The 14,987-nt window shown below is 39.7% G+C and overlaps 1 protein-coding gene across 1 annotated transcript in view; it reads left to right on the top strand.

The window, feature by feature from the left end:
- LOC308075542 (glycogen phosphorylase, brain form-like) overlaps positions 1-14,987 on the top strand; it is a gene marked incomplete at both ends in the record, with an annotated part of 28,364 nt that overhangs the window by 6,959 nt on the left and 6,418 nt on the right. Inside the window, 9 exons of the mRNA XM_080415488.1 lie at positions 1-142; positions 921-1,035; positions 2,572-2,673; positions 11,380-11,527; positions 13,191-13,249; positions 13,371-13,512; positions 13,792-13,999; positions 14,507-14,641; positions 14,875-14,941. The exon at positions 1-142 is cut by the window's left edge and continues 25 nt beyond it. Coding sequence (XP_080271614.1) covers positions 1-142; positions 921-1,035; positions 2,572-2,673; positions 11,380-11,527; positions 13,191-13,249; positions 13,371-13,512; positions 13,792-13,999; positions 14,507-14,641; positions 14,875-14,941 — 1,118 coding nt within the window. The remainder of the gene's footprint in view (positions 143-920; positions 1,036-2,571; positions 2,674-11,379; positions 11,528-13,190; positions 13,250-13,370; positions 13,513-13,791; positions 14,000-14,506; positions 14,642-14,874; positions 14,942-14,987) is intronic.

Below are 14,987 nucleotides of genomic sequence, written 5' to 3'. Positions count from 1 at the left end.
ATGCAGAGCGTCTGAGGAGGATGTCTCTGATCGAGGACGTACATCCTGTTGAACGCATCAACATGGCCCACCTGTGTGTGGTCGGATCACACGCTGTCAATGGAGTGGCTAAGACCCACTCTGACATGATGAAGAACACTGTGTGAGTACAGCGTGCGTGTGTGTGTGTGTGTGTGTGTGTGTGTGTGTGTGTGTGTGTGTGTGTGTGTGTGTGTGTGTGTGTGTCTGTGTGTGTGTTTGTGGTGGGGGGGGGGCTTTATTTGTTCTGGCTGAGGGGAGTGATAAAAGGAACTTGCACTAATTGGTCAGCTGCCATATCTTCCCTGTAGAGTTGATAAGACAGTGGATCATACAGTTCAACCATTCACTGAACTGGCACTGTGAGTGACCTCGCTTGCTTAAGGAACTGGTGGGCAGCACTAGTGGCTCAGGAGGTAGAGCATTGATTGATTGATGTACTTTATTTAGTAAGACATGAGAACAACAGTAGATGGAAGTACAAATTCACAATACAAGGTCTACTAAACTGGAAGAGCTCATTAAACACTGAGCTTGTTTAAGATGAGATCCCCATGCACACAAATCATGATTCCCAGCAGCTGCCTGGGAAACGGAAGGTTCCCATTCCGATCCTCAGCTCCTCCTGGCTTTGCTTTGAAATGTCCTTGAGCGAGACACTGAACTAAACCTAACTGCTCCCTTGAGCAGGTTTATAATATATGGGCTTGTGATAAACAAAATATCACCCAGCATTCGTAATCACCCTCATATTACAGCCTTCAACTCAGGCTGAGCCTTCCTTCAGTTGGACAACGTGTATAGATGCCCAGGTGATCATCTATACAGTATATTCTATGTATATGTGTGTAATATAACACTACTGTATATTATGTACTGTATGTGATCTGTTTGTTTTCCAGCTTCAAGGATTTCTATGAGGCTGAACCCGAGAAGTTTCAGAATAAAACCAGTGGTATCACACCTCGACGATGGTTACTGCTCTGTAACCCTGGACTGGCCGCTATCATAGCTGAGGTATTGTACTACTTAGTACCACTACTACTACTACTACTACTACTACTACTAGTACTACTACTACTACTACTACTACTACTACTACTACTACTACTACTACTACTACTACTACTACTAGGCTACTGCTAGTTTGGTCATTCTTATACTCTTACTACAAAACATACATTAACCACTTCAGCCCTATATACATTTCGACCATTTGAAAATAGCCGATCCACAAGCTCACAATGCGTTGCGATGCGAAGCATTGTGAGCTTGTATTTTCAAAAGATTTTTAGACATTTAACACATTTGAAAACTTGTGAAATGGGACATTCTGCATAATGAGTACTTTCTACTTTTGGTTCTTTAAGTACATTTTGATACCAATACTTTTGTACTTTTACTCAAGTAAATGTTGAATTCCGGACTTTTACTTGTAACAGAGAACTTCAACATTGCAGTATTGATACTTTTACTTTGAGTTTGAAAAATGTCAGTACTTTTTCCACCACTGCTTATACTACTGTGCAGTGTGTGCACTGTTCAGTGCACTGGAAGTGACGTCATCCATGTACACTTGTACCTAGCAGTGTAGGGCTGTAGGCGTACTTAAATGATGTCATTTCAGTGAACATTGCACAGTACAGTGCATGACTGAACAGTTCTCTAAAGTCTAAAGTCACTGGTATCGAAACAAATCAGACTGTGCTCCTTATAATAAGGCACACTTTTCTAACATTCATTCATTCAACCTTTATTTAACATCCCTCCTGCTTAATGACGTTAGCACTATATTTTATTGACAACGATAATTAATTTTCCATTAAGCTGTGTTGTGACTTTTGTATAAAAGCTATTGTCCCACAGTTAGACTGTTTGTACACTGGGTGGGAGTAGTACTCCCTAGTGGACAAACCGTGATTAAAGGAGGACAACGAACGAACAGTGTAATCGGTTTTCTTTCTCATCACTGATGAGATGTCAAATCAAATACAAACCAGACATTCATTAAATTGTATGCTGCATACATTTCTAATTATTTTAACAGCAAGACACATTGTTAGTTTGTTACATTTATTGAAGTTTGAGTGGAGGACTATCATCTCATAATATACCTATAGAGTATATTGAGATTAAAGTAGTTGAATGTGTTTTGTGTGTATCTACAGTACAGACTAATCTGTGTGAACAGACTGGACAATATAATCAGTGTACTGTAGACACATTTGTAGCGTCAGCTAACCTTCATCTTGGCCACTCCTCTCGTTGTCGACACTGAACTTGACAATGGTGGGTCAGTGTCAGACCAGCTTCATGCTGGTGGTCTATCGTTACAATTATTGTTGCGTCAGAACATTACATTTGTGTTTTAGCATTGTAATGAATAGTTATCAACAGCCAGTGTATCTGCAGCAGGAAAGACACTTTTGGGCCCTTTACCACTTGAGCCGATGGGCTCAAGCCCTGGTAAGCCCATTTGTTAAAACAGTCCTAAGTACAACTCCTACTACTAGTAATACTAGTAATACTAACAGGTATATATTTGTGTTCTAGAAAATCGGGGAGGACTTCCTGACAGACATGTCCCACCTGAAGAAGCTGCTAGACTTCATCGATGACGATGTTTTCATCAGAGACGTGGCCAAAGTTAAACAGGTACAGACCTCATCTGTCTGTCTATTTATCTGTCTGTCCATGTGTGCAATAACAGTTAGTCCAAAGGGTACGATCAAACATACACAAATCAAACATTTGCTTCCCATTCACTTGCATTCTATGCAATCAAAGGGGCTGAGAATCTAGCGGCAATGAAAAGTTTGACGCAGATTTCACATCGGCAGGCATTGGCCACTCTCCTGTATGGAAGTCCATAGGTCCAAAAATTAAATAATAAATACCACAATGAAATAAATAATAAATACAATTAAATAAATACAAAATACAATTAAATAAATACAAAATACAATTAAATAAATAAATGTATTTATTTATTGTGTATATTTTTATATATCATTGGGTTTTCTATTTATTTCTTTGTGGTTCTTATTTATTTCATTGTAACTTTTAATGTCAACCTATATATATTACATGATGCCACTTTTAGCTATTTAATCAAGTCCATTGGTCCAAAAATTAAAAAATAAATATCGCAATGAAATTAATAAAATCCACAATGAATTAGATAAAAAGCACAATGATATAAATAAAAATACAATTAAATAAATAAAAAATACAATTAAATAAATACATTTATTTATTTATTCTGTAATGTTTTTTATTTTATTGCGTTTTATATTTATTTCATTGTGACTTTTAATGTCAATCTATATATATTACATGTTGCCACTTTTAGCTATTTCATAAGGTACATTGGTCCAAAAATGTTATAACAAATACCACAATGAAATATATAAAAAACATGATGATATAAATAAAAAATGCAAATAAATAAATAAATACATTTATTTATTTTTTAGTGTTTTTCATTTAATTGTGCTTTTTATTTATTTATTTTGGTATTTATTAAATGTTTTTTTTATTTCATGCTGTCTTTTCAAAAGAATGGCTTCCATTTACCCAATCATGGTTTGACATCGCCGTCTGTCAATCAACAGGAACGGGGCGGGACCATAGGGCGGGACCTATTTGCTGATTGGGTAATCCCTGGCTCTGGATTACTTTGGTCTGTCTGTAAAACTGAAGCCAGCTCCGCCATTTTTAAATCCCACTGAATATCACTAGTGTTTTTATCTGTAGATAAAGTAGGCCTATTATAATCGATTTGTAGTAAAAGTTATGGCATATGTGAATGAGAATGACTTGAGGGATGTGATGTTTACTTTAGATTAGATAGTTGTTGTTTTTTTCGCGGACCCCCGCGGACCCCCCCGCGATTTCCTCCCTCACTAAAATGATAGCCTACTTACTTGTTAATGTTTTTTTTCTCTTCACACATTTGGTAAATAGATCAGAGAGAGAGAGAGAGAGAGAGAGAGAGAGAGAGAGAGAGAGAGAGAGAGAGAGAGAGAGAGAGAGAGAGAGAGATTGCCACAATAAGTGTCAACGAGGTGGTCAGCAGTGTAAATGGCTCTTACAATTTAAATAAGGCTACAATGACCAGTTACAGATACACTTCATCCACCTGAAAGGTGCGAATAGTTGCTACTATACTTTTTGGGAGGGATGTTCAGCAATAAAAATTACCCAAAAAAATTACAGTATCAGTATGCTCAGGTTTAAAAACGTGACAGTGCTTACAGACAAATTATATGCTTGGCTTGATTAATAAGCTAAATTGAAAAAAGAAAGAAAAAAAACAGATTACAGGACAACAATATCAGATATCCCCATCATGCAAGAATAAAGACAGTAAACTCAAATGCTGTCTGCATGAACGGGACGCTGGTTTCAAATCTGGCGACGTGGAAACGCGCAACACGACGCGCGCGGCCCTAAACAGCGCCATCAGGAAGGCGAAAAAGGCCTACACAAAAAAGATGCAAGACAAACTCAGCAGTGGCGACATCAGGAGCACATGGCAGGCAGTACACACCTTGACAGACTGCAAAACAAGAACCAGAAGCGAGGTGAACCCGCCTGCCTCCCTCCCCAACGAACTGAACACTTTCTACGGCCGGTTTGAGATCAGCTCCAACCGCGGCAGCCAAGCGGGGCCATCAGCAGCACCAGCAGAGGAGAACCCTCCTCTAACCATCTCGGAGAGAGAAGTGCGTACAGCCTTCACACGGGTCAACATCCACAAGGCAGCCGGACCTGATGGGATTCCAGGCCGGGTCCTTAAGACATGTGCAGACCAGCTGGCGGGTGTCTTCGCTGACATCTTTAACCTCTCCCTCTCCCTGGCTGTGGTCCCTGCAGGGTTCAAAATGTCAACCATTGTGCCCATTCCCAAAAAGGCCAAAGTGACATGCCTGAACGACTGGAGACCTGTTGCTCTCACCCCGATCGTCAGCAAGTGTTTCGAGAAACTGGTGAGGGAATACATCAGCTCCACGCTACCTGCCTCGCTGGATCCGTGGCAGTATGCATACCGCAAAAACAGATCCACCGACGACGCTATTGCCATGGCTCTCCACACCGTCCTCTCGCACATGGACAACAAGCTGCTGAAGGACAAATATGTACGTATGCTGTTCGTGGACTACAGCTCAGCATTCAACACCATTGTCCCAGCAATACTTGACAAAAAGCTCAGACACCTAGGGCTACACCCAAGCATGTGCGACTGGATACAGGACTTCTTGTCCAACCGACATCAGGTGGTGAGAATGGGCAGCATCACATCCGACCCCCTGACCCTCAACACCGGAGCACCCCAGGGATGCGTGCTGAGCCCTCTCCTCTACTCCCTGTACACGTATGACTGCATAGCCACACATGTCTCCAACACCATCATAAAGTACGCGGACGACACGACAGTGATAGGCCGAATCGTCAACAACGACGAGTCTGACTACAGAGAGGAGATCAAATCACTGGCACACTGGTGCCGTGAGAACAACCTCTCTCTTAACGTCGACAAGACCAAAGAACTGATCGTGGACTTCAGGAGGCCGCGGAGAGACCATGCGCCCATCCTCATCGACGGTGCTGCAGTGGAAAGGGTCAGCGAGTTCAAGTTCCTCGGAGTACACATCGAGGAGGACCTCAAATGGGAGACGCACTCCACACACGTGAGGAAAAAGGCTCAGCAGCGACTGTACTGGCTCCGCCGCCTGAAGAAGCTCGGAGTAGGACGTCGCATCCTCAGGCTGTACTACAACAGTTCTGTTGAAGGCATCCTAACAGGCTGTGTCACGGCCTGGTACGGGAACTGCACTGCCCGAGAAAAGGTCAGCCTACAACGAGTAGTGCGATCGGCAGAGCGGATAATGGGAATCGAGCTCCCAGCGCTCCAGGAACTGTACAAAAAGCGGTGCGTGGTCAAAGCCAAGCGCATCATCAAGGACAAGCACCACCCAAGTCACAGACTGTTCAACCCCCTACAACGACCGCGACCGGGCAAGGGGCTCTACCGCAGTATCAAGAGTTCCACCACCAGATTTTGGTGTAGTTTCAATCCAGCTGCTGTCAGAATGCTGAATGGGGCATAAGCCTGGATGAGTTCAGCAGCCTGACAGCAGGCGGCGCAGACTTTTCTGGCTCTTCCTGAACACACCTGTGGATTATACCAGGGACAATGACTTGGACTTTAGCCCCCCCTCGGACACACCTGTGGACTACACCAGGTACAAATGACTTTTTGTTGCACTCCCTCATGGAGCTACATGCGGATTATACTAGGGTCAGTCCACTCTAGGTGGACACGCACTGACCTTTTGCACCTTAATCCCTTGTATAACGCACTGACTTTTTTGGGTCTTTTTATTGTGCTCCTTTTCCTCTAAGCACCTTAACGTCCTTTGTCTATCATGCACAGTATAAGTATAACATGCACAGTATACAATACATTGCTGCTATGCTCAGGCACCTTAGTTTAGTTTTTTAGTTTTTTTATTATCTCAGGTAATTTGTAAATATGTAGATAACTTGTCTGGCCTTCTGTTGCTCTCTTGTTTTTGATCTCCTTCCCACCTGCCCCCCACCCTCTTCTTCTCCCCCCCCCCCCTCTTCTTTCTATGGAAACTAACGTTGCGATGGGAACGATGTACAAAAAAGAATTTCACCCACTTTTTTACCTTGTAAACCTGTGATGTGACAATAAAACTGATTCTGATTCTGATTCTGATTCTGAAATAGCATTCAATGTGGGTTAATAATGAAAAAATATGTAATCAGTTACTTCAACTTGATTATATGCAAGTATAAAGACCGTAAAACTATATATACATTGGGGGTGGTTAATAAGGAATAATACAAATGAATATTTGATGGGGCGCTGGGTCCGCGGAAGTTTACAAAATTGTGGAGGGGGTCCTTTGGTCCTATAAGGATGGGGACCCTTGAGATAGAGAATGCCATGTCTTTTCTTTTCTCCCCAGTTTTTTTTCCATAAGCAGAATTAGAGGGTATCCAACAACATAATTATGATTTGTTTTGGTTTTCATTTCATTTAATTGTATTATTTAAAAAACATTGTGTTATATATACATTGTGGGTTTTCCTTTCCTTTGATTGATTGATTGATGTAGTTTATTTAGAAAGACATGAGAATAGTACATGACAGTACATAACAGTACATGGAAGTACAAATTCACGATACAAGGTCTACTAAACTGGAAACCCTCATTAAGCACTAAGCTTGTTTAAGATGAGAACCCCATGCACACAAATCATGATGAAATATAAGAGGCAGGCAGATATACACACTACTATACAGAATGTCATACAATCAGCTTTCAGGTTACTGGTATGACGAGAGAAAAAAAATAATATATATATATACAAAAGAGGAAAATGAAGTAGGGGGGGTAGGTTAAGACTTAGACAGGGGCCATTTTCGAATTGCAGCCTCCTGAAGGTGTATCTTTAGGGCAGTTTTGAAAGTGAGTAGGGTTTTATACTCCTTTACTCCTTGTGGTAGGGCATTCCACATGTTTGATGAATAGCATGAGAACGAGTTCATACCCTTAGTTGAGCCAAATCTGGGTTGAACATGATTTGTGGAGCTGCCTCTGGTGTTATGATCATGGACTGCATTAACATTTTGGAAGTATTTTGACAAATACAGGGGGATCCAAATGTTGTGGTGTATCTTGAAGACCAGGCCCATAGCAAGTTGCTGTACTCTGTCCTCAACCCTAAGCCATCCAATCCTAGCAAAATGAGCAGGGGTTAGATGGGTTCTGTGATTGAGGCCAAGAAGTAGCCTTACAAGTTTGTTTTGGGATGTTTGGAGCCTTGTTTTTAAGGCCTTGGAGGTGTTGTGATACCATGAAGTGCATGCATAATCATAATGACCTTGAATGAGGGCCCCTGCAAGAATCTTCAGAGTATTCTTACTGACTAGGCGATCAATCCTCCACAAATAGCGTGTTGTTTGGTTGACATTTTTGATCACTTTTTCGGCGTTTTGGTTACCAGAGAGGTTTGCCTCCAAGATGGAGCCCAGGTAGGTAATTTCATCCTTTCTTTTGATGACATCATCACCCACTTTGATCGTGAAACTCTCTGCTAAGGTTAGGACTGGACCCAAAGAGGATGGATTCAGTTTTACCCAGGTGTAATGAAAGTTTGTTGTCAGAGAGCCAGATGCAGATTTTGTTGAGTTCGGAGCTGAGAGTTTTCTCAACCTGCAGCCTGTCCCTGTTAGCAGGGCCGAGTCATCTGCGAACAGGAACAGCTTGCAGTCGCAGGCCGATGACATGTCATTCACATATATCAGGAACAGTAAAGGTCCTAGTATACTTCCTTGTGGGACACCACAAGTCACAGGGAGGGGGGGGGACTGGGTGCCGTTTACTTCCACCACTTGCTCCCTCCCTTCCAGGTAGGATCTCATCCAGTTCACTGACGTATCATCAAAACCTATTGCTTTGAGCTTATTGATCATAATTGGGTGATTGATCAATAAGATATAATGTCATGTAAGCAGAGACAAACAGTTCACACAATTTCCCACTGCAAATGAAAGAGGTGCCTCTTTTTCCAGTGTACAGATTGTCTATCAGTGATATATATTAATGTATTCGGCTGTTTGCTTGCTTACAACAATAATATCTATCTCTTCCTATGACATAGCTGTCCTGTGGTTGCAAAACAAACCACACTAGACCCCAGGGTTCTCACAGACATTACTAATTTACCCTCAGAAAAGAAAACAATTATGTATAACAAAACATTTTAGAACATAAAATAAAGACAAAAACAAACCATATATATCTGGATACCCTCTGAACCTGCTTATTTTCTTTGGTTACCAACTTTTCATTTTATTTTTTAAAAAGCTTTTCAGAGGGGAGAGACATTACATCACATCACTATGTATGGGCAAACAGTTCACACAACATCACACACTATCATAAAAAAGCATATATTTTCAGTACATTGTACATAGATCAGTCAGTGATCATTAATGTATTCATGTACTCTATAGTTTGCCTGCTAGAAATAGGGACATTCTCTTCCTCTGATCTGGTGGTCATGTGATTGTAAAACAACCCAGGCCGCTTCTTAACCCCTTCACCAGACCCCCGGGTTCGCATAGGCATTAAAGGAAAGGAAAACCCACGATGTATATATAACACAATATTTTTTAAATAATACAATTAAATGAAATTAAAACCAAAACAAATCACAATTATGTTGTTGGATACCCTCTAATTCTGCTTATGGAAAAAAAACTGGGGAAAAAAGAAAATAAAGTAAAAACAAACATGCTTGAACCTCCTTATTGAACATTCAATTTAAAATGTTCATTCTCTGATACCGATATACAGGTGTTCAACCTGGAGTACAGATTTAACCTTCAGGGCCGCTGTAAGTAATGTTTAACACTGGCATTCTCTATCTCAAGGGTCCCCATCCTTATAGGACCAAAGGACCCCCTCCACAATTGTGTAAACTTCCGCGGACCCAGCGCCCCATCAAATATTAATTTGTATTATTCCTTATTAACCACCCCCAATGTATATATAGTTTTACGGTCTTTATACTTGCATATAATCAAGTTGAAGTAACTGATTACATATTTTTTCATTATTAACCCACATTGAATGCTATTTGAGTTTACTGTCTTTATTCTTGCATGATGGGGATATCTGATATTGTTGTCCTGTAATCTGTTTTTTTCTTTCTTTTTTCAATTTAGCTTATTAATCAAGCCAAGCATATAATTTGTCTGTAAGCACTGTCACGTTTTTAAACCTGAGCATACTGATACGGTCATTTTTTTGGGTCATTTTTATTGCTGAACATCCCTCCCAAAAAGTATAGTAGCAACTATTCGCACCTTTCAGGTGGATGAAGTGTATCTGTAACTGGTCATTGTAGCCTTATTTAAATTGTAAGAGCCATTTACACTGCTGACCACCTCGTTGACACCTTATTGTGGCAACTTCTCTCTCTCTCTCTCTCTCTCTCTCTCTCTCTCTCTCTCTCTCTCTCTCTCTCTCTCTCTCCCAAATGTGTGAAGAGAAAAAAAACATTAACAAGTAAGTAGGCTATCATTTTAGTGAGGGAGGAAATCGCGGGGGGTCCGCGGGGGTCCGCGAAAAAAACAACAACTATCTAATCTAAAGTAAACATCACATCCCTCAAGTCATTCTCATTCACATATGCCATAACTTTTACTACAAATCGATTATAATAGGCCTACTTTATCTACAGATAAAAACACTAGTGATATTCAGTGGGATTTAAAAATGGCGGAGCTGGCTTCAGTTTTACAGACAGACCAAAGTAATCCAGAGCCAGGGATTACCCAATCAGCAAATAGGTCCCGCCCTATGGTCCCGCCCCGTTCCTGTTGATTGACAGACGGCGATGTCAAACCATGATTGGGTAAATGGAAGCCATTCTTTTGAAAAGACAGCATGAAATAAAAAAAACATTTAATAAATACCAAAATAAATAAATAAAAAGCACAATTAAATGAAAAACAATAAATAAATGTATTTATTTATTTATTTGCATTTTTTATTTATATCATCATGTTTTTTATATATTTCATTGTGGTATTTGTTATAACATTTTTGGACCAATGTACCTTATGAAATAGCTAAAAGTGGCAACATGTAATATATATAGATTGACATTAAAAGTCACAATGAAATAAATATAAAACGCAATAAAATAAAAAACATTACAGAATAAATAAATAAATGTATTTATTTGATTGTATTTTTTATTTATTTAATTGTATTTTTATTTATATCATTGTGCTTTTTATCTAATTCATTGTGGATTTTATTAATTTCATTGCGATATTTATTTTTTAATTTTTGGACCAATGGACTTGATTAAATAGCTAAAAGTGGCATCATGTAATATATATAGGTTGACATTAAAAGTTACAATGAAATAAATAAGAACCACAAAGAAATAAATAGAAAACCCAATGATATATAAAAAAATACACAATAAATAAATACATTTATTTATTTAATTGTATTTTGTATTTATTTAATTGTATTTTGTATTTATTTAATTGTATTTTGTATTTATTTAATTGTATTTATTATTTATTTCATTGTGGTATTTATTATTTAATTTTTGGACCTATGGACTTCCATACTCCTGCATTCGCGCATGTGTGACCGTAATTTATACCCCATAGTTAAACACAATCTGTTCTTGTCAGCAAACAACAACATAGTCTGTGTGAAGGAATATAAATTTAGCTTTACAATAGCATTTCTATTCTGCTTGGTTTTGTTCTATTGTATTGTTTTGTGTTATCAGGAGAACAAGCGGAAGTTTGCAGCGTATCTGGAGAAAACATACCAGGTGAAGATAAATCCAGAGTCTATCTTCGATGTTCATGTGAAGAGGATCCACGAGCACAGGAGACAGCTGCTCAACTGTCTGCACGTCATCACCCTGTACAACCGTAAGGCTGACACTGTGCTCTGGCGCAAGGCATCCTTTCTGTACATCTAGGTTCTACTCTTAAGTGGTGGCCACTCACAGAGAGACATAGATGGGCCCTATCTTGTGCACCACTTTACCCCTTTTCCCTAAACTCTTTTGCCATTTTTTACTATTTTGAAAAACATTTTAAAATTGTTTAAATAGCCGATCTACAAGCTCACAATGTGTCGATGTAGATCGGCTAGTTGAACTATTTCAAAATGTTTTTCAAAATAGTAAAATATGGCTAATACGTTTAGGGATAAGAGGTAAGGCGGCGCACAAGATAGGGCCCATATCAGTCCGTACTGGTTTTATTTTTTTCAACAATATATTTTTAGATTTTTTATTTTTTCACACAACATTACAACAGTACATTACAGAAAACAAAATGGACAATTACATTTAAACATTACAAGACAATCACAAAATAACAACACACAATGACAATAACATCAGCACTACTCCTCTCCAGATTCTTCCATTAAATGTGACAGATTATTGTTTTACATATATTGTATAAAACGGCCCCACACCTCCTGAAACAACTCTTGTTTGGTCCTTGAGAATATACGTGATTTTTTCCAGAGGTAGACAGTTCCCTGAACCACTGTGCAATGCTTGGTTTGTCCGGCCTCTTCCAGGTCAATGCTATTACTCTTTTAGCTTGTAAAAGACAAATATCTATAAATATTCTCTCATTGCGCTTTATTCTGTGTCCAACTGGATAGAGGCCTAGCAGAAATAATTTTGGTTCTGGTATACAATTAATTAACAAGATCCTTCGTATTTCCTGCCCAATCTCCCTCCAAAACTCTTCCAATCTTGGACATGACCATTAACAGTGGAACAATGTACCTCTATCTTCACTGCATCTGGTGCACAAGTCCGGAATATTGTTATTAAACTTATTAAGCTTCACTGGTGTGATGTACACTCATATATTTCAATTCATACATACTTCAGTTCAGGCACTATCTCATTGGTGTGTTATTTAGTGAGATGAGTTGGTTTAGTGTTTGGTTGGTTTCACCAGACAAACCTTTCTTTATACGTCTATCTTGTGTTTGTAGAAAGGTATCTTAAAATTGTGGGTGTCTGATCTAAAGACAAGATAACTAACTGAACACAGAAATCAGTTGAGTTGCATTTTGCCGTATGAATCAGACACACATGATGTCATGTGTCTCTGATTCACATGGCAAAATGCTATGTGAAGATATATCAATCTATATCGCCTGGGAGTTGAACTCGCAGCCTTTGGAACCAATGACATTGTCATGATCATGTTGAGCGACCCGGAGAAAATACAAATCAGAGGTGTCTTTACACTGAGACTTACACAACCAACAGGGTTGCACTTAATAAGCTCTATTAAGCATTTCCAACTACTAGAGGGTGACTGCAATGCATTTGTAAAATACACCAAAGTAACTGGGCTACAGCAACCACTAAAGACAAACTGTGAATAAAATCTAATAGGTATGATAAATTAATCTGACTTCATAATTCCTGCCAGGTCAAAGCATCTGGGCATTTCTTCTCACTTTTACCTATATTTAGGTTAAAGTGGTAGCACATACGACTGATTTGTTATTGATTAAAAAGGTTTTAAAAACTCAATTGTTTTCTTGTTCTTTCAGGCATCAAGAAAGATCCCAGCAAGCACTTTGTGCCCAGGACAGTGCTGATTGGAGGAAAGGTACAATGAAACTTAAATGACAAAGAGCTACCAAGAAACCAAAATGTATAAAATGTAAACAAATTACTCTCTATACTACTATTACTACCAGTGATTGTGTTTCCTCCTCTGATCCAAATAGGCGAGCCCAGGCTGCCACATGGCCAAGATGACCATTAAGCTGATCACATCGGTGGGTGAGGTGGTGAACAACGACCCCACGGTGGGAAACAGACTGAAGGTCATCTACCTGGAGAACTACAGGGTGTCTCTGGCTGAGAAAGGTACTCAGATCAGTGGATAAGAGGATAGGAGAGCTGTGCTGCCTTCAATTAGCACTTGATGAGTGGCATTAGAAGCAAAGATTTCAGTTAAAAATTATTGCTTTAAAAATGTATGTTCAAAGATTTGCCAAAATGTTCACGATTTTTCAAAAATAGCAGATCTACAAGCTCGCAGCGTGAGCTTGTATATATGCTATTTTTGAATAGCCAAAGAAATCTAAAATGACACTATGCTTTCCCGGTTTCTATGGGTTAACCCAGTATGTGTCCTGTTTCCAGTGATCCCAGCAGCAGACCTGTCTGAGCAGATCTCCACGGCTGGTACGGAGGCCTCTGGGACAGGAAACATGAAGTTCATGCTGAACGGAGCTCTGACCATCGGCACCATGTATGGAGCCAACGTAGAGATGGCGGAAGAAGCCGGGGAGGAGAACCTCTTCATCTTCGGTATGAGGGTGAAGGACGTGGACGAGATGGGCCAGAACGGGTGAGAAGATTCATTTGATTTTGGGCAATTTTGACGATTTTTTAAAATTAGCTTGATTGAATAATCTACTGTATATGTGATGTAATTTAGACAATACATTAAGGTACATTTAAATTATTTTAATGCCTATTGTAGCAGTCAAAAACATGATATTAAATTTTATAATATGGAACAAAGAAGAGCATTCAGATCTCCCTCACAGTCATAAATCATCTGAACAAGACAGGGTCTATTAACGGTGTGGCTTCCCTGCGCAATCTGAAGATACGTTTAACAAGTTACTGGGTGTGTAGTTTGTGAAGCAGCAATGATGTGCTAATGTCCTAATGAATATGAACGTGTGTGCATGCGTGTGTTTGTACTGTATGTGTGTGTGTGTGTGTGTGTGTGTGTGTGTGTGTGTGTGTGTGTGTGTGTGTGTGTGTGTGTGTGTGTGTGTGTGTGTGTGTGTGTGTGTGTGTGTGTGTGTGTGTGTGTGTGTGTGTGTGTGTATGCGTGTGTGTCCAGGTACAATGCCAGAGAGTACTATGATGGTCTCCCAGAGCTGAGGCAGGTCATAGATCAGATCCAGAGCGGATGCTTCAGTCCCTTGCAGCCTGATCTGTTTCAAGACGTCGTCGACATGCTAATGAACCACGACTGGTAGGAACAGGAGGGAGGGGCCAGAGCAAGGAATTCTGGGAGCTCAGGGCAGGACGTAATCATGGGTGTAAAAAAAAAAAAAGATCTTCACTGATGTCCATTAAGGGAAATGTTGTTACAACAGCAATAATAAGTAGATTTTATTTATTTTTTAATACCACTTAGTCAAGTCCATGTGTCAAATTTGAGAATATGCACGTTTGTGTTCTCTGTTCCTCTCTCTCTCTCTGCAGGTTCAAGGTGTTCGCTGACTACGAGGCCTACATTCACAGCCAGAACAAAGTCAGTGAGCTGTACAAGGTATCTGACTGGGAAACATTTAGGACATTTAGAACATTCTATTTTG

Source organism: Gymnoscopelus braueri (genome assembly GCF_963280865.1).
Source record: "Gymnoscopelus braueri genome assembly, chromosome: 20".
Lineage (NCBI taxonomy): Eukaryota > Metazoa > Chordata > Actinopteri > Myctophiformes > Myctophidae > Gymnoscopelus > Gymnoscopelus braueri.
Note: the sequence above shows the minus strand (reverse complement) of the source record. Positions and strands in the feature narration are given on the sequence as shown.